The sequence below is a fragment of the Mesoplodon bidens genome (assembly GCF_964165515.1).
Source record: "Mesoplodon bidens genome assembly, chromosome: 3".
NCBI lineage: Eukaryota > Metazoa > Chordata > Mammalia > Artiodactyla > Ziphiidae > Mesoplodon > Mesoplodon bidens.
The window spans coordinates 74,526,250-74,546,999 of NC_138178.1; the positions used below are offsets into that span (position 1 = coordinate 74,526,250).

Sequence of the window (20,750 nt, forward strand, 5' to 3'; positions counted from 1 at the left end):
TCCATTTCTCTAGGATGTGAGTGAAAAAGGATCTTGCTGTGATTTCTGTCATAGAGTGTTCTGCCTATGTTTTCCTCTAAGAGTTAGATAGTGTCTGGCCTTACATTTAGGTCTTTAATCCATTTTGAGCTTATTTTTGTGTATGGTGTTAGGGAGTGATCTAATCTCATACTTTTACATGTCCCTATCCAGTTTTCCCAACACCACTTATTGAAGAGACTGTCCTTTCTCCACTGTACATTCCTGCCTCCTTTATCAAAGATAAGGTGACCATATGTCCGTGGGTTTATCTCTGGGCTTTCTATTCTGTTCCATTGATCTATCTTTCTGTTTTTGTGCCAGTACCATACTGTCTTGATTACTGTAGCTTTGTAGTATAGTCTGAAGTCAGGGAGCCTGATTCCTCCAGCTCCATTTTTCGTTCTCAAGATTGCTTTGGCTATTCGGGGTCTTTTGTGTTCCCATACAAATTGTGAAATTTTTTGTTCTAGTTCTGTGAAAAATGCCAGTGGTAGTTTGATAGGGATTGCATTGAATCTGTAGATTGCTTTGGGTAGTAGAGTCATTTTCACAATGTTGATTCTTCCAATCCAAGAACATGGTACATCTCTCCATCTATTTGTATCATCTTTAATTTCTTTCATCAGTGTCTTATAATTTTCTGCATACAGGTCTTTTGTCTCCTTAGGTAGGTTTATTCCTAGATATTTTATTGTTTTTGTTGCAATGGTAAATGGGAGTGTCTTCTTGATTTCACTTTCAGATTTTTCATCATTAGTATATAGGAATACCAGAGATTTCTGTGCATTAGTTTTGTATGCTGCAACTTTACCAAATTCATTGATTAGCGCTAGTAGTTTTCTGGTAGCATCTTTAGGATTCTCTATGTATAGTATCATGTCATCTGCAAACAGTGACAGCTTTACTTCTTCTTTTCCAATTTGGATTCCTTTTATTTCCTTTTCTTCTCTGATTGCTGTGGCTAAAACTTCCAAAACTAGGTTGAATAAGAGTGGTGAGAGTGGGCAACCTTGTCTTGTTCCTGATCTTAGTGGAAATGGTTTCAGTTTTTCACCATTGAGGACGATGCTGGCTGTGGGTTTGTCATATATGGCCTTTATTATGTTGAGGAAAGTTCCCTCTATGCCGACTTTCTGCAGGGTTTTTATCATAAATGGGTGTTGAGTTTTGTCGAAAGCTTTCTCTGCATCTATTGAGATGATCATATGGTTTTTCTCCTTCAATTTGTTAATATGGTGTATCACGTCGATTGATTTGCCTATATTGAAGAATCCTTGCATTCCTGGAATAAACCCACTTGATCATGGTGTATGATCCTTTTAATGTGCTGTTGGATTCTGTTTGCTGGTATTTTGTTGAGGATTTTTGCATCTATGTTCATCAGTGATATTGGCCTGTAGTTTTCTTTCTTTGTGACATCCTTGTCTGGTTTTGGTATCAAGGTGATGGTGGCCTCGTAGAATGAGTTTGGGAGTGTTCCTCCCTCTGCTATATTTTGGAAGAGTTTGAGAAGGATAGGTGTTAGCTCTTCTCTAAATGCTTGATAGAATTCGCCTGTGAAGCCATCTGGTCCTGGGCTTTTGTTTGTTGGAAGATTTTTAATCACAGTTTCAATTTCAGTGCTTGTGATGGGTCTGTTCATATTTTCTATTTCTTCCTGATTCAGTCTTGGCAGGTTGTGCATTTCTAAGAATTTGTCCATTTCTTCCAGGTTGTCCATTTTATTGGCATAGAGTTGCTTATAGTAATCTCTCATGATCTTTTGTATTTCTGCAGTGTCAGTTGTTCCTTCTCCTTTTTCATTTCTAATTCTATTGATTTCAGTCTTCTCCCTTTTTTTCTTGATGAGTCTGGCTAATGGTTTATCAATTTTGTTTATCTTCTCAAAGAACCAGCTTTTAGTTTTATTGATCTTTGCTATCGTTTCCTTCATTTCTTTTTCATTTATTTCTGATCTGATATTTATGATTTCTTTCCTTCTGCTAACTTTGGGATGTTTTTGTTCTTCTTTCTCTAATTGCTTTAGGTGCAAGGTTAGGTTGTTTATTCGAGATGTTTCCTGTTTCTTAAGGTGGGATTGTATTGCTATAAACTTCCCTCTTAGAACTGCTTTTGCTGCATCCCATAGGTTTTGGGTCGTCGTGTCTCCATTGTCATTTGTTTCTAGGTATTTTTTAATTTCCTCTTTGATTTCTTCAGTGATCACTTCGTTATTAAGTAGTGTATTGTTTAGCCTCCATGTGTTTGTATTTTTTACAGCTCTTTTCCTGTAATTGATATCTAGTCTCATAGCATTGTGGTCGGAAAAGATACTTGATACAATTTCAATTTTCTTAAATTTACCAAGGCTTGATTTGTGACCCAAGATATGATCTATCCTGGAGAATGTTCTATGAGCACTTGAGAAAAATGTGTATTCTGTTGTTTTTGGATGGAATGTCCTATAAATATCAATTAAGTCCATCTTGTTTAATGTATCATTTAAAGCTTGTGTTTCCTTATTTATTTTCATTTTGGATGATCTGTCCATTGGTGAAAGTGGGGTATTAAAGTCCCCTACTATGATTGTGTTACTGTCGATTTCTCCTTTTATGGCTGTTAGTATTTGCCTTATGTATTGAGGTGCTCCTATGTTTGGTGCATAAATATTTACAATTGTTATATCTTCTTCTTGGATCGATCCCTTGATCATTATGTAGTGTCCTTCTTTGTCTCTTCTAGTAGTCTTTATTTTAAAGTCTATTTTGTCTGATATGAGAATTGCTACTCCAGCTTTCTTTTGGTTTCCATTTGCATGGAATATCTTTTTCCATCCCCTTACTTTCAGTCTGTATGTGTCTCTAGGTCTGAAGTGGGTCTCTTGTAGACAGCATATATATGGGTCTTGTTTTTGTGTCCATTCAGCCAATCTGTGTCTTTTGGTGGGAGCATTCAGTCCATTTACATTTAAGGTAATTATCGATATGTATGTTCCTATTCCCATTTTCTTAATTGTTTTGGGTTTGTTATTGTAGGTCTTTTCCTTCTGTTGTGTTTCTTGCCTAGAGAAGTTCCTTTAGCATTTGTTGTAAAGCTGGTTTGGTGGTGCTGAACTCTCTCAGCTTTTGCTTGTCTGTAAACGTTTTAATTTCTCCATCAAATCTGAATGAGATCCTTGCTGGGTAGAGTAATCTTGGTTGAAGGTTTTTCTCCTTCATCACTTTAATTATGTCCTGCCACTCCCTTCTGGCGTGTAGAGTTTCTGCCGAGAGATCAGCTGTTATCCTGATGGGGATTCCCTTGTGTGTTATTTGTTGTTTTTGCCTTGCTGCTTTTAATATGATTTCTTTGTGTTTAATTTTTGACAGTTTGATTAATATGTGTCTTGGTGTATTTCTCCTTGGATTTATTCTGTATGGGACTCTCTGTGCCTCCTGAACTTGATTAACTATTTCCTTTCCCATATTAGGGAAGTTTTCAACTATAATCTCTTCAAATATTTTCTCAGTCCCTTTCTTTTTCTCTTCTTCTTCTGGAACCCCTATAATTCGAATGTTGGTGCGTTTAATGTTGTCCCAGAGGTCTCTGAGACTGTCCTCTGTTCTCTTCATTCTTTTTTCTTTATTTTGCTCTGCAGCAGTTATTTCCACTATTTTATCTTCCACCTCACTTACCCGTTCTTCTGCCTCAGTTATTCTGCTATCGATCCCATCTAGAGTATTTTTTATTTCATTTATTGTGTTTTTAATCGATGCTTGATTCATCTTTAGTTCTTCCAGGTCCTTGTTAACTGTTTCTTGCATTTTGTCTATTCTTTTTCCAAGATTTTGGATCTGGGAAATAGAATCTTGGATCATCTTTACCATCATTATTCTGAATTCTTTTTCAGGTAGACTGCCTATTACCTCTTCATTTGTTAGGTCTGGTGGGTTTTTATCTTGCTCCTTCTCCTGCTGTGTGTTTTTCTGTCTTCTCATTTTGCTTATGTTACTGTGTTTGGGGCCTCCTTTTTGCAGGCTGCAGGTTCGTAGTTCCCGTTGTTTTTGGTGTCTGTCCCCAGTGGCTAAGGTTGGTTTAGTGGGTTGTGTAGGCTTCCTGGTGGAGGGCACTAGTGCCTGTGTTCTGGTGGATGAGGCTGGATCTTGTCTTTCTGGTGGGCAGGTCCACGTCTGGTGGTGTGTTTTGGGGTGTCTGCAGACTTTTTATGATTTTAGGCCACCTCTGTGCTAATGGGTGGCGTTGTGTTCCTGTCTTGCTAGTTGTTTGGCATAGGGTGTCCAGCACTGTAGCTTGCTGGTCGTTGAGTAAAGCTGGGTGCTGGTGTTGAGATGGAGATCTCTGGAAGATTTTCGCCGTTTGATATTATGTGGAGCTGGGAGGTCTCTTGTGGACCAGTGTCCTGAAGTTGGCTCTCCCACCTCAGAGGCACAGCACTGACTCCTGGCTCCTCAATTTGGGATGATTTGTTGTCTATTCATGTATTCCACAGATGCAGGGTACATCAAGTTGATTGTGGAGCTTTAATCCACTGCTTCTGAGGCTGCTGGGAGAGGTTTCCCTTTCTCTTCTTTGTTCTCACAGCTCCTGGGTCTCAGCTTTGGATTTGGCCCCGCCTCTGCGTGTAAGTCGCCAGAGGGCGTCTGTTCTTCGCTCAGACAGGACAGGGTTAAAGGAGCAGCCTTTTCGGGGACTCTGGCTCACTCAGGCCGGGCGGGAGGGAGGGGCACGGAGTGCGGGGCGAGCCTGCAGCGGCGGAGGTCGGCGTGACATTGCACCAGCCGGAGGCACGCCGTGCATTCTCCCAGGGAAGCCGCCCCCTGGATACCGGGACCCCGGCAGTGGCGGGCTGCACAGGCTCCCGGAAGGGCGGTGTGGGCAGTGACCTGCGCTCGCACACAGGCTACTTGGCGGCGGCAGCAGCAGCCCCAGCGTCCCACGCCCGTCACTGGGCTCCGCGCTTTCAGTCGCGACTCGCGCCCGTCTGTGGAGCCCCTTTAAGCAGCGCTCTTAATCCCCTCTCCTTGCGCACCAGGAAACCAAGAGGGAAGAAAAAGTCTCTTGCCTCTTCGGCAGCTCCAGAGTTTTCCCGGACTCCCTGCCGGCTAGCTGTGGCACATTAGCCCCCTTCAGGCTGAATTCTCGCCGCCAGCCCCAGTCCTCTCCCTGCGCTCTGACCGAAGCCCGAGCCTCAGCTTCCAGCGCCGCCCGCCCTGGCGGGCGAGCAGACAAGCCTCTCGGGCTGTTGAGTGCCGCTCGGCACCGATTCTCTGTGCGGGAATCTCTCCGCTTTGCCCTACCCAGGTATGTGGGGAGTTTCTTGCCTTTTGGGAGGTCTGGGGTCTTCTGCCAGCGTTCAGTCGGTGTTCTGTAGGAGTTGTTCCACGTGTAGCTGTATTTCTGGTGTATCCGTGGGGAGGAAGGTGATCTCCGCGTCTTACTCTTCCGCCATCTTACCCGGAAGTTCCCTATTCTCTATTTCATTAATTTCTGATTTTATCTTTATTCTTTCTTTCTTTGTGACTTATTTTGTTTTACTCTTTTGGAGTCTTTCCTATCTTTTTGAATTGGGAATTTAATTCATTTGGGATTTTATTTTTATTGATATAAGTGTTTTAGGCTATGAATTGTCCTCTTGTTATTGCTTTAAATGCATCTTATAAGTTCTGTCATGTTGTGTTTTCATTACATTAATTAGTTTTAAAATGGTGAAAACCTGGGAACCTTTAAGTAATATAACTGCCCAAACCAAAAGAATTAACTTCAGTTCTGAGTGGGCTGTCCTATAGGTCAAGCCTTTTTTTCTCTTTTTATGACTTCTGATCCTGCTTCAAAAAGCACCAGATTTGGTAACATGTGTGGTGCCTATTTTTTAATGAGATAACATATATTTATTAGCAATTAGTCAACAGTAGTTATTGGATATCTTCTATGGGCCAATTACTGTGCTAGGCAGAACTGGGGAAAGACAATGAATAACCAAGATAAATATGCTTCTTGTCTTTGTGTGACTTTCTAGTCTAGGCAGGAAGATATATTAAACCAATCATTTCAGATAATTTTAAACATTACCCATGTGCCAAAGACATTACGGTGAGGGAAGAGGTGAGAAATGTAGCTGAGGGTGGCAGTTGCTCTGGGTTTCTCTATCCCCCACTTTTAAGCTAATGCTTATCGAGTGATTGTTATATCTCTGGCAGTGAGTTAAATGATTTTTATCTATTAACTTATTTAAGCCCTATAGTAACCTAAGGGTTGGATACCTCTACTCTCTGTTTTTGCAAAGAGGGAAACTGAGGCTGAGAGGATAAGTGTCTCAGCCTTGATTGCAAAGCTAGGAGTCATCAGAGCGGGGATTTAGCACCAGGCAGTCCATATTGTGCCGTCTACTCTATGCTATCATCTATTTTACAGCTTGGGCTTCCAAGTAAGATTTTGTTTGAACAGGGGCTTCTTGTGCTTTAAAAAGGTTTGAAAACCAGTGGCACAGTGGAGAGAATGCCAAGATAAGGATATGTAGGAGTCTTTGGGTTGCCACTGACAATACAACTCAAATTAGCTCAGGTATAAAGGACTGTCTATTGTCTTATGGTTTCCAAGGAAGCACTGACAGGCGCGTGATTAGCAGGACAGGAACACAGTGGAGACTTGGGAGAAAGTGCCAAAGCCAGACTCGAATGCCACCAGGGCTCTCTCTGCCCAGGAGTCCTGCCTTCTTCTCTCTGCACCTCCCCCTACTCCTCTCTCATGGCAGCATCTCCCCTCAAGATGGAAATCATGGTGGCCAGCCCCCCAGAGTTTTACTTCCTACCCCTGCTGCCATTTCTCAGTCACAGCTTGGAAGTTCTCAGGGAAAAATTGAGAGACCTGGCTTGGATCCAGTGCCCACCCCAGATCAATCAGCTGAGGCCAAGGGTGTGGTGGGGAGTAAGAACACGGTGCCTTCAAGGCTGATGGGTGGCCCACAGTGGAGGTGGTGCAAGAAACACGGTCCCATAGTTAGAAGACCTGGGACAGGGTCACTAGAGCCCCTCCCTATTTGGGGGCATGTGCATTGAGTATAATAGGCATGCCATAGCCCCTTCCCTTAAGAGAGTCCCAGTCCCAGTTAGGGGAATTACAGACTGTAAACCCCTAACTCTTATATTATGTGCTCAGTATTGTGCTACAGGTCCACACTGTGATCAATGGGAGAAAGGGGATTAGGGAATGTGTCCAGATAAGTATTCTTGAAAAAGAGCATAGCCTAGCAGAGACAAGAATTCCCATGTTGGAAACGAGGTGGAAGAGGAGACTCAGGGGCAAGAGAGTGAAGCCTATTTAAGAAGCAAAAAGTAGTTGGGGTACCTGTCTGCAGAAGAGTGGCTGGGAATGACCTCGCTGCCATGTTTGCAAGTTAAGGGGCTGAGACTTGATCCTTTAAGCTAGGGTACCAAATGTTGGCCTGCAAGCTGAATCCAGCCCACTACCTGTTTTTGTGTGGCCCCTTAGTTAAAAATGGTTTTCTACAGATGATTATACAATCTGTAATCATTTTACAGGTGATCGTAAATTGATTTGATAGAGAACACTGACTTTGAACCACAGCTAAGTGAAATTTTATCCTCCCCCCAAAAAAAGAAATCCATTATTTTCATTAGTAGAACTAGATTACCCAAAAAATATACTTATTATTATTATACTTTAAATTTCATCGGCAAAAGTTTGTGGACATTTGTTTCCTCTCTTGCTAGGTTAAGTACCTACATAGTAGCTCGGTTTTTATCTCTTGGCCCACAAAGCCTACAATATTTATCACCTGCCCTTTGCAGAAAAAGTTTTCTGAACCTGGCTCTAAGCATCTGGGAGCCACTGAGGGAATTTTAAGTAGGGCATAATAGGTCTATATTTGTTCTTTGGATTTTTTTTTTTTTAATCACTGTGAGGACAGTGTTGAGAATGGAATGGAGTGGCCCAAGAATCGAGGCAAGAGGCCTCAGTTTTCTCATCTGTAAAACAGAGAAAAGAGCAACCCCAAGCCCTCCTTCACTCCCACAGTTGTTCAGTATGAGGCAAGGTGAGTGGGGCTGCTTTGCTAAGTGCCAGGCCCTGCCCGGGTGCAGAGTGCAGGCCGCTGAAGGGCCCAGATGGAGGAAAAGGCGGAGCTGTCCTGGCCAAGGCACACCACCTGCCCTTGGGAGTCTCCACTTTGCTCCCCCTCCCTCATTTCTCCCCTGAGGAGGGTAGATGGAATACGGAAAAACTCTTCTGAGAGTTCAGCCTAGACACTCAACTCCAGGCAGGGGAGGGACCCAGGAATAGGGGAGGGGGGCAAATGTTAGCAGACATACAAGAATTTGAGTTGGAGCCGCACAAACCTTCATGTGGCCCTGCTGACTCCAGTGAGACCAGGCTGGTTCCACTACTGACCACACACTGGGGGCCAGGCTTACTGCTGCTATGGCAGCTCAAACATCATTCCCAACCTTCACAGCAACCCTCCAGGTCAGACCTTAGTAGCTCTGATTTACAGACAAGGGGCCTGAGGCTCCTAGAAGTGAATTGTCTATGGGTAAGTTACTGTTAAATAAAGCCCACATTTTCCTTAATGCCAGTGGTTTGCCAAGCGTGGGTCTTAAACGCCCTGCATTAGGTTCACCTTCTGAACCAGAGTCTGGGGCAAAGGGCCAGGGGCCCAGGGACCCAGGGACCCAGGGACCTGCATTTTAGCTTCCAGGGGGAAGTTGAGAATCACTGCTCTGGGCCCCAGGCCCACCCACGGGGCTGAATATCAGCTCAGCTTCAAGAAACTCCAGGTTTCATCACTCTCAGAGCCTGCAGTGGAAGTTGGTGATGTTTTTACCTTTCATTTGGCCTCATTAACCAATCAGTCCTAAAAACAATGATTTTGACATTTTAAAGCTATCTGGCCACTTGCCAGAGTCAGAGAGAAAAGGGTAGAAACATGTATGTCTGCAGGTCATGGCCGCTGTGGTACACACACTCCTCATTTCCACTGGTCCCCGCGTACCCACCTGAGGACAGTGCTGGCTGCTTCATGAACACCAGGGCACACCCAGGGCTTTAAATGTGCCTCTCACATCTGCTCCTGAGCTGGAGTTTCTCAGATGCCATATTTAGTGCTGGGCTCTGCATAGCCAGCAGCAGCAGCAGCTCTCAAAAGCCACTGGCCCAGCGTTTCTCTTGTTTTTATCACAACAACAGCTTCATCCCCCAAGTTTTCAACTCTGGAGCAGGAATCCATTGAATACTGGACTTTCCAGATGTGCTCTCCTGTGCTGAATGGCCCAGGCATGGTTCTGTGGGCATGAAAAACAGGAAGGCACGAGAAACAAAGCCAACAGTGGGATTAAGTTACTGAAAAGAAAAACAGTATCGATCTTTCTCTCAAAGGCATCTGCAGGGGAACGTTGGAGAACTCTGTTGGCTCCAGATGGAAATTTCCACTGCAAAAGTTCCCATTTTTGCAACATGGAGAACTAGATTTTCATCCACGTAAAAGGCTGCAAACGAGAATTCACAAAGACTGTTTCCTAGGTCAGAAGCATCTCAGGACTAATCCCAGGCCCAGTTACCAGGGTTGGGTCCTGTCTTAATCTGGCCTCCCTGTTAGGTACTGTCATCATCAGGGTTCCATCCACCGCCTGATTACTTTATAGCTGTGAACATAAACATTTTCCATAAAAGAATAACAATTTTATGTGACCTCTCTCTCCAAGAAATTCAAAGCCCACTACGATGAATCATTTGAAGAAAGGCAAAAGAAAATGGTTTGTATTCATAGGTTGACTGTGAGAAAGCCAACCCTGGACAGGTCTTACGTGGCCACAGGTCAAGTCTCTAGAACAGACTGTCAGGTCCTTGCTGTTCCCCCAACCAGCCAAATACACAGAGCCTTCTGCAGACGGCTGTATTTTATACATGATTCGTGTCCTGTCATTCCATCAGTGGCCCGCCTAGTTTCATTTTCCCTTTAGCCTTTGTGGTGTTTTCCTTGTTGCCCTGGATACCAGGCAATCCAGAGCCAAGTTTGGAGTCCCCGCAGAGCCCTGTGTTAGCCCATACTGATTTCAAGGGTAGAGTCTCATTCATCCTTGATCCCTTGATCTTGATTTTTCTAATCATCTTTGATTACCCCACTGCTGGGCTGCAGCAATCCACCTCAGATCCTTTTTGAAAGAAAGGAAGGTCATAATGACACTGATTTCGTATACAGAATCCTGTTCTTGGTTTGAGAAGTGTGCTTGAAGACACTTCAAGCACTCATTAATTACTTGGAGATGTTTGTAAATTGGTTGATATAGTATAAGAATGGAAGCTGATGGTTAAAGGGGTCAAGGGCTTAACCTTCTGTGGGGAAAACATGGAGCCTCCCTTGTGGTTACAGGCTGTGTGGAAATCAGAATTCCAGTTCTCCTGGCAATAGGATGCCCTGTGTCGTCTGCTGCCAGGAAGAGTTGCTCTCCTTAGGGTTGGGGCCCCTAACTATGGCAGCTCAGGCACAGCGCCTCCCACCTTCCCTGTCCCTTAGAAAACATATATAGGCGCTGAACACAGACTGCCCAGGACAAGGCTACATTTGCTATGGAAAGCTCCTCCAACATGGGAATGCTTACCGTGGCTTCGTGGGTGCACAATGCCTCAGGAGTTCCTAAATTGGCATCAAGGTCTGGAGGGTGCAGAACTGTGGGTGTGGACAGACCATCCTGGCCTGAGACCTTCTGGTGTTTGTCAGAACCTCACTGGATGCAGGAGAACTGTGAGTTTATGGGTAGATTGCCAGGGATGGAGAGAAAGGCAAAATCTCCTACCACATAAATTCAGTGTGACCTTTAGCAAGTGGAAAGAGTGATTCTGGGAATGGCTGGTGCTACTGCACCAACTCAGGAGGGACTGGGCGGGATGGCCGAGCTCCACATCAGGAGGGAGCTGAAAAGCTTAATTTTAAAGGGGGCTCGATTTCTTGCTCTATCTGGCCCAGAAATAGGCAAGCCCAGCTTTTCTACAAACAGCTGGCTGTCCACTCTAAAGACAAAGCCTGAATTTATATGTGGGTTCGCAGCAGGAGGCCCCTCCACAGGAAGTCCTGCTGATGCATTTGTTCTCCAAATATTTGTGTTGCAGTTATCCTGGAGAAGGATGATGGTAGCTTGCTCCAAGACAGTGGCCAGGGGCTGGAGCAAAGTGGTGGGGGAGTCAAGGGACGTCAGGAAGGATATAGAACCCATGGCACTTGGCAACTCAGAGGTGACGAGTGAGGGAGACAGCAAGGATGACACCTCGACTCCAAGACAGGCATCGTAGATACTCAGGGAGAGCTTTTCAGACGGGCCGCTCTGAGCAGCTCTGTGAGTGGCAGTGCCTGGGCCTCCCTCCCTCTCTCCCTCCTCTCCCATTTCCCTTGTCTCAGGGCCCCTGGTCCTACTCTATCTGTATTTCTTTCATGGGAGGCTTCCTACCCACCTGTGCAGCAATCCTTGGGTCTCAGAATTAGTGGGCTTCCAGGTAAGGGAGCTACAGGTGCGTGTTTGAGGGCGTGAGAGAGAGAGAGAGAGAGAGAGAGAGAGAGAGAGAGAGAGAGAGAGCGGAGCAGGGTATGCTGCCTCAGACACTTGCCGCTCCTCCTGCCTGGAACCCCCACCACCTCCCCCTGACCTGGTGCTCTTCACATGGCTGACTCCCCGTCCTGCAGGTTTCAACTCGAATGTCACCTCAGAAAGGCCTTCACTGACCCAAGTACCCTCTACCACTACTGACACCACCCCCCCTTTATTCTTTCATAGCCCATGTTCTTTTTTCTTTTCCACAGCTCTTATCATGAGTTGTTGTGCTATGTTTGTTTACACATTTTTAAATGCCTGGCTCCCGCACTACACTGGAAACCCCCATCGTCTGCTCCATCACTGAGGTGGACTCAGGGTTGGTGTCTGGCAGGGGCTCAGCAAACATCTGCGGGAAAGTGTGCCTGCAGCAGAAGACGCAGGTCCAGAGGACAAGGCTGGTTTCTGAGGGGCTTGGGAAAACCAAGTCCCACCCCCGTGTGACCCTGTCTCTATAGGACAGTGCTGTCTGATGAATGGTATCTTGGTTTGTCCTTTCATTTCCCCAAGTAAGTGATCATTTCTGCTTGCCTTGTAAAGATTAGTAAATGAAAAGCATATTTGTGTTTTTCTAAACATTTGAGACATTTCATACTTCCACGTATTTTGGCTTCTGACGTCTTCTTTTCTTCTTAATACTAACCTTGAGAATTGACATGAAAATAGCAGCACAGTTCTTGTGTTCCTGTGTAACTTCTCCTCCACGGACATACTCTAGCATCAGATAATATGTGTAAAGAAGAGTAGTGATTTCAGATTCTGAGCATTAGAATCATTTGAAATTTTTTACCTTTCTCTGGCTTTTTCATTTCATGTAAAGACAAAATACACAGGCTTGCCACAGACCCTTCCCAGGCAAGAAAAAGTATGTCTTTCTCCATTTTCCATTATTGAGTTGCATAGCCTTGCAACTGAGATGGCTCTTTAGCTGCAGCCTGGCTGCAATGCCTCTGTTAATAAATAGAATGTGTCCCAGCAGCACTTTCATTGTTGGAAATTTCCCAATAGAGATGATGATGTGATTTCAGGACTTAAGACCAAAGGTTGAGGGAGAAAAGGAGGGCTCAGGCACCCCAACCCACTTCTGCAGGGGCGTTGCCATGACAAGAAATAGCTCTGAGTACCAACTGTAGATTTTCAGAGATCCCCCCAAAATCAGAAAATATGCTTCCTTGTGAGTTCAGGTTTTCTAAAACTGTTGTGGTTTTCTAAAGCCAGAGTAGACTGAGTCAGCTAACCTCCAAGCCGCAGCTGCCACTGAGCCCACACAGGGCTCAGTCCACACAGGGAAGGGTGCGAGCTATGTCCACACATACGTCCACACAGGGAAGGGTACGAGCTCTGGGGCACAGAGGTGGGCTGCAGCCAGGAGGACAGCAAGCCGGTGCCTCTTATCCCAGATTCCTTGGCTCCTGGGCTCCTTAGAAACCTAACTTTCAAAACTCAAAGTCGTGTCAAATATAATTTTTAAGGTTCTCATCAAATGCTTAAGACTGTGTCTTAACTCCCCTGGCTTTATGAATGACACCTAAGAGAAAGTAGCACCTGGGGGACAGCACTCTTTCTTTCTGCTATTGAACGTGCCCAGATTATGACGGTGGAGGTCTGTAACACTGCACCCACAATGGAGCTTCCCTACCAGAGGTTTCAGTAGCCCTGTGGTCCAGCCATGTCCTAAGGTTGTCATATAAGAATTTCGTCAGTTGACCTTTTGCTTTACTTACCTATTCATTCATTTAGCAAATATTGCATCTTAGGTGCTAGGGACTGTGCAAGGCCCTGGGACACAAAGGTGAGCAAGACAAACATGGCCCCTTTGGGGACAGCTTGCAGGCTGCTGTGAAAGCTCGAGTTCCCTTTTGTCTTCCTGCAGGGAGAGAGAGGAAAGCTCCTTGTTTGGTATCTAAGGTATAATAAAAACACAAGTGACTTCTCCCAACCCCTGCAGGTAAAATCAAAGAGAACACAAGCAATATAATGGCTTCCTAAACTTCATCTGGATCCTCGAAATTTGTTTTTTGTCCACTCAAAAGGAAAACGAGAAACACCCTTTGGAGGCTGATTTCAGACCAGAGTGCACTGGCCTCCTGGGAAGAATCTGGAGAGTACAGAATACCTTTATTTATGATGGAGAATGTTCTCCTATCGAGGTTTGAGGAGTTCTTTACTTAGTTCAGCGAGATGTTTACAATGACTGGCTGCCAGTAGGTTCAATTAACATTTATTGACTTTGTCTCTAATACCTGTTTTTAACAAAACCTACCTCACGCAAAAATGCTTAAACAAATTTAGCTAAGAGCCACAGAACACTGAAAACTTCAATTTATGTTTCTTAGATAAATATATAGCTATGTAAGACGTTTCCTAGTAAAAGTCAGTAATGGATTATTTCCCCTTTTAAAAAACGTAGCATTGGGGGCTTCCCTGGTGGCGCAGTGGTTGACAGTCTGCCTGCCGATGCAGGGGACACGGGTTCGTGCCCCGGTCCAGGAAGATGCCACATGCCACGGAGCGGCTGGGCCCGTGAGCCATGGCCGCTGAGCCTGCGCGTCCAGAGCCTGTGCTCCGCAACGGGAGAGGACGCAGCAGTGAGAGGCCCACGTACTGCAAAAAAAACCAAAAAAGCAAAAAACGTAGCATTTGAAGACCAGTCCAATTACTGGATGAACCACTTTTTCCTGTCTCGGTGCCTGGTATGGCCTCCCTACCATCCTGGTATGGTAGGATGGGGATGGGCTCACCTCTCTCTGGGCTTGATTATTGAAAAGGGCTGCTTTACCCAACCACGACCCTCTCTCCTAACTCCACTCTCTCTACTATCGTAATACCCCCAGTGAAAATGAGCAACAAGGTCTGGCATAGATGTGGTTAGCAGAACCGGTGAGAATCTGTGTAAGTCCTGTCAGTTGCCATGTCCTTTTTTCCCAGGAATTGTGAATATTCAGCTAATAGTATAATATCTCCTTCCCTAGAGGATGAGGGACCAGGGAGAAGAAACTTCAATAACCAAAGGAGCATGATGGAAATTCCTCCTGAGTTTCATATTTTGGAGGCCACCTCTTAAGGCAGAGTGTCCTGAGACCTCAGATTTTCTCAAATAATCGTTATAATGTCAGTAAAATCCTAATGCTTCAGTGAATGAATTAACACCATTGCATGTCAACGTCAGCTCGTCTCAAAATGAGCTGCATCTGAGGCACTCGTAAATATGTAAACAGGGAAGTTTGGGTGGGTTTAAAATTAGACCTGATCTTTTACACCGAGTGAAGGTATTACTGGCCAGGTAGGAGAAAATGAAGTCTGTCTGGCAAGATGTATTAGCCCTGGAGAGAGGCCTCTCCCCGACTAACATGGATGAGGGAGAGCATGCTTGCTTCTCGCGCGCTGTCCCCATCTGAGCCTCCTCTGCCGGGCTTTGGGTGGTGAGTACCCAGGCTCCCAGCAGCTGTGAGCCAAATGGGGAAGAGTGCTAGAAGAGGTTACATCAAGTGTCATGAGTGTCCCTCTCCATCTTCTTCCGCTCAAAGCAACACAGAACTTTCTCAAGGTTCCTAAATATCCAAGGTCACAACGAACTCTCTGTGGATTAAAGCAACGCTAGTTCAAACCCAGGGAATGAGCAGCACATTGCCTAGGCCAGGCCGGGGCCCCAGTGCAGATTCAGAAAGTCCGGGAATTGCTGGGCGGAAGGGCTAGGATCCTTGCCTTTACAGAATTTGGATTATATACTAAATAGAATAACAGGAAAATGTTTACTCCTTTTTGGTGTTATATAATTCAGCTAAGAAATAATGAATATTTTCTGTTATATAAAAAATCCTGCCATATTTTCATCTAATAATATTTCCTTCCTCCAAAAGACAACCACATTCTCAGATTCCAGAATCACATTCTCAATTCCTCAGCTTGAACCAAACATTCAGATGGTCTTGATGTTTTCCACAGCTCATAAAGACAAAGGATTTTGGCTGCCTGCATGTTAATTTTCCCAAAGGCCTAAAAACAGTTGGCCAATCAGAATGAATACAGTCTTCAGTATGATGTCCCCAAACCCCAAAACTTTTGTGACTCAAGCTGTTACCATGTAGAAAAACAAATTCAATCTTTTAAAAATATGAAATATTTCAGATAGAAGGAAAAGTACAAATAATATAACAAACACCTCTGAGTTTACTATTCAGTATAAGAAATAAAATGTGACCCATCCAGTTGAAGCCCCCTCCCCACCCCATCTCCAGATAGCTACTATCCTGAATTAGATATCACTCTCATCTTTATTATTTTACTATGGTTTTATTTTACATACAAATATGTGCACACATATTATATGCATTCATCTGCTATTTTCTTTTTCCTCTCTACTTTATAATCATGAGATTCATCCATGTGGCGACATAAACACATCAAAAATTTGTGTGGTATCATGCATAAACAATACACATATATCACAGTTTACTTATCCATTACTAAATATTCCCAAATTGTTCTACAAAATATTCCCAAATTGGTTGTACCAACTTTAACACCCACTATCAGTATATAAAAGAGTTCTTGTTGCTTCGTATCTTTGACAAAGCTTGGTGTTATCATTATCAGACTATAATTTTTGCAGTTTGGTAGGTGAAGGGGCAATCTCATTGAAGTTTTAGTTTGCATTAATGGTTACTAGTGAGTTTAGGCATGGTTATTAGCCATTCTGTTTTCAACTTCTTTGAATATCGGTTTATATCTTTTGATCATTTTTCTGTTGGTAGGCTTTTTTTCTCATTACTTTATATGAGTGCTTTATGCTAATCCTTTTCCAGTTTTGTGCAAATATTTTCCCTCAGTCTGGTTTGTCTGTAACCTTGCCTAGGGTGCATTTTGGTGCACAGATGTTTTGAATTTTAATATAGTTAAATTTCATCAGTCTTTTACTCATGGTTTGTCTGGATCTTGTCTAAGAAATACTTCCCTACCTCAAGATCATAAACGTATCCTTCAATATTTTCATCTATAAGTTCCAAGTTTTAATTTCACACTTAGTTCCCCAATCTATCTGGGATTAATTTTTGTGTTTGATATGGTGTAGGGATCCATTTCCTTCCATTTGGAAAACCAGTTCCATTTACTGACTAGTTCAGCTCTTCCTCATGGACCCTTCAGGGCCACTTCTGTCAATCTATCAAGTATTAGACTCTCTGCCATGTTTTGTTGATATATTTGTCTGTCTCTGGATGAAAACCACACTGTCTTAATTACTCTAGTTTTATAAAAGGTCTTGACATTCAACAAAGCAAGTTCCTCCATCTCATCCTTCTTCAAAGTTATTTTGACCATTTTGGGCACAACTCTCATCTCTATCCCTGGCCCAGTATAAGCAACCAAATGGCAGAACAATAAGCAGAAGGGAGAAATCAAGCCAAAGCCAGTCCTGGATAATATACAGCTGAATATTCAACTCCTAAATAAATCAACTCCTAAGAAACTGCTGCATAGTAATGAATATAGAAAGCCCACATAAGATAAAGCACTTCTTTACAAAAAAGCAAAAACATTTAAAAAAGAAGAAAAGTTTTTTGGGCTGTAGCAAGGGTCACTTAAAATTAGAAACTAGAGACCCCTCCTCTGGTCAATAGCAACGTTCTTGCCTTTATTTTCTAGAAACATAACTTTTAAACATAGTTTTGCATACGGATAGTCACAGAGAGTTCTATAAAATAGTGCTAAAACTGTACATTTGTTTCCTGCATCCCTCAGGGCATCCAAATTGAAGGTCAGACTGTTCCTGGAAGAAACTCAGAATACACTAATTCTGTCATAGCATGGGTCTATGAATGAAGTATTCTCTCTCTCATTTAAGGGAGACTTGATTTTCCTGCAAAATGCTCTCAGTGACATTTCCATAACCTCACAATTACTACTTGGTGTTCTGCAGTGTCTTCAGATCCAGACCCTGTTATATGGACCACAGGACAAGAGGACTCTGGCCACCCAGCAGACCATGGATGGCCTGTCCGAGTGAGTTGGCCTCCCCTCACACTATTTCCCCTGCAGTCAGAATCTCAGATGAAGCTGGTTCTGTAAGGTTCTGTGGAACTTTCCGTGGAAAGTTTTACTAACTGACTTTCCCATAACTCATAAACTATGCAAGCCCAGTTCCTTTGAATACCCAGTTGTGAAATATCTTCTTGACAGATATTAGGAAGAAATTAACTCTTGAAAAATGTCAGAAACACAGGCTGGGATTCGTCCTCCTGCAGACTGGCCGCCTGCAGGTCATCTCACCTGCTGGAGGGCAAGGGCACAGAGCCCTGCTTGGCCTGCGGGAGCCCTGCCTCAGGCTGCCCCTGAGAGCCCTCTGACTTCACCTTGACGGCCGGCTTTCTAGTTGTCACTACGGCACAGCCTGCGTACACCCAGAGCCCGCGGACTGACGGCCAAGGCCCTGCTCAGGGAAGTGCCTCAGGCGGGACACAGCTAGCGGGGTGTGGCGAGGGGCTGTCCCGGAGCCCACCCGCTGGGCCCAGGCCCCTTTAGCAGCTGAGGGTTGACTGTGTCAGCTCAGCAAGAATGGTCACAAGGAATCAGAAAATGGGAGAAGAAACCTTGCGTTTTCTGTTCTTGTGCCACGAGTCTCCTCTCATTTACAGTCCCTCCTGAAGCTCCTTCACGAAACGTAGCTCAGCAACGGCCAGGCTTGTCTTCACAGCCGCGAAGACTGGGCGCAAAACGCGGGGAGGTCGAGGGGCACCCCACTCACCCCACCCTCTGCTTGTTCGCAGGGCCCCCGAGAAGGCCGTGAAGCCTCGGCAGCACCCAAGAGCCAAGGCGGCCTTCTGCACTGGCAGGCCGCAGCACACCGCGCTGGGGAAGGCCAGGCCCAACGCAGCCGACTGAGCCCACCCCCACCAAAAGCTCTGCTCATGCCTGGGTGCTGACACTTAGGGTGCTCTATAAATCTCTCTCCATCCAGAAGGTGGACTTCAACGGTCATTGGACAGATTTTCTAGGCTGTTTGCTCCAAATGCAACAGCGATCCCATAAACCTCCCATGGGCCACCTTTTGACAGTGGATGCCCTTCCCAGTGATCTGGTGCTGCTATAAAGCATTTTTCTTTTTACCACCTTAGTGGTTTTTCTTGCCAGCAAGAATTTTTACCCATCAGCACTACTGTGGCTGAAAGGCTTCTCTTCAAAAGTTTGGAACTTCCTGTGTAGGAAGGTAGACTCAACATCTGATCGTACACACACACACACACCACACACACACACATGGTGTATAGCCCCTTGGGCAGGCCTGGAGTCAGATCTGGAGCAGTAAGATTCTGGAAAGCCCTTTCTTATAGGAAGGTATTAGGGATTCAGAATAAAATGCTAATAAAAGGAAATTTGGAAGTCCTGGGGTCAGTGTTTGTAAAATGAAGCTGACTCAGACATCCTCGGAGCCTGGAAAGGGGCACCGAGGAAGCTTCTCCTCACTCGTGCACTCAGGCACTTATTGAATCTGGTTGAGCACCCAGGATGTACCAGGCGTGTGCTAAGAACTGAGGGCACAATGACAAACAGTACAGACACACTGTCCCCATCCTCTCAGAGCTTGCCATCCAACATGGACGCTAGTCATTAAACATATAATAGTGGAGTTGGTTTATGACAACTGAGGGAAAGAGCCCGGTACCACGGGGTAGGTGATAAATGGCCCTGACTTTTCCTAGAGGTCAGGGAGGGAGGTGTAAGGGAGTGAAGAGAGCTGAGCAGAAGTGAGGCGGGCACGGAGGAGCTGCAAGGAGGGATGCTGACTCCCTGCTGCTGCCAACTGTGGCCGCCACTCTGGAGAGCTTTTTGGAGTTGGCACAGCCCTTGGCCCCCTACTCTCCCAGTTGTGTTCCCATGTAGGGGGTAAAAGGGTGAGGTGAGATGAGTGCTCATGTCCACAGTGGTCTTTAGTCTCTTGGAGGGGAGGCCATCGTCATTCGAGAATGGAAAGATAGAGGGACATGTTTTGAGCACCTCTCTCCACGCTGTCAGTGGTGAGGTCCCGTGCCGGAACGAGGTGAATGAGCGCACGGAGGGTGGGAATGGGGTGTAGGCAGTGCTGTTCCTTCTCGTCCCCACCCTAATTCCATGGGCTGGGGCCCGGCAGGGCTGCAGGCTGCTACTAATATGGCAGCAGGATGCAGCACGGCCCCCTCCCGCTCCAACACCCAGTAGGAAAGCCAAAACCACTCTGGGTCCATTTGTGCTGGCCACCTTGAGAACTGATGGGGGAAATAAACCAAAGTTTCGTGGCAGGGTGGAGGGAGGCTGGGTCCCTTGTCCTCGACAGTGTGACAGCTGACTATACAGGCCACCCCTGCTCATACTCACCCATCCCAGATAGGCCTGTGGGATGAAGGCACCATTCAAAGGCGTGAGGGCTTCCCTGGTGGTGCAGTGGTTGAGAGTCCGCCTGCCGATGCAGGGGACACGGGTTTGTGCCCCGGTCTGGGAAGATCCCACATGCCACGGAGCGGCTAGGCCCGTGAGCCATGGCCGCTGAGCCTGTGTGTCTGGAGCCTGTGCTCTGCAACGGGAGAGGCCACAACAGTGGGAGGCCCGTGTACCGCAAAAAAAAAAAAAAAAAAAAAAGAAGGCGTGAGATGTCACTACTCACCAAGTGTTCTATCTAGTTCAAGACATGGGTTTTGATGTGGATGGTGGAAAAGCATTTTAAATATATATCACACGGAGTCTGCCTCAAAAATGTTTGTGCACCTCAGAAGTTCCTATGCTGAAGCCCTAAAGCCCAATGTGAAAGTATTTAAGCTGGGGCCTCTGGGAAGTAATTAGTACATGAAGGTGAAGCCCCACAAATGGGATTAGTGCCCTTATAAAAAGAGACACATGAGAAATGATCTTTCTACCATGTGAGGGCACAGCATGAAGGCAGCCGTCTGCATACCAGAAGAGGACCCCCACCAAGAATGAATCCACCAGCACCTAGGTCTTGGATTTTGAGCCACCAGACCTGTGAGAAATAAGTGTCCATTGTTTAAGCCTCCGGCCTGTGGTATTCTGTTATAGCAGCCTAAGCAGACTAAGAGTCCACACTAGGTTTTTGAAAAAACAAAATGTAAATTATGATGTTACTTCTTCCTCTATTTCTTGTAGGATAATATTTTGGAATCACAG

The 20,750-nt window shown here is 45.2% G+C and overlaps 1 protein-coding gene across 2 annotated transcripts in view; it reads left to right on the plus strand.

Annotated features, from left to right (window-relative positions):
* Positions 1-19,345, plus strand: part of TTC23 (tetratricopeptide repeat domain 23) — a 114,728-nt gene extending 95,383 nt beyond the window's left edge. For both annotated transcript variants that reach the window (XM_081228560.1, XM_081228561.1), the window contains 2 exons: positions 17,515-17,597; positions 18,362-19,345. In XM_081228560.1, coding sequence (XP_081084686.1) covers positions 17,515-17,597; positions 18,362-18,476 — 198 coding nt within the window. In that variant the 3' untranslated portion in view covers positions 18,477-19,345. The remainder of the gene's footprint in view (positions 1-17,514; positions 17,598-18,361) is intronic.
* Positions 19,346-20,750: the final 1,405 nt, after the last annotated feature.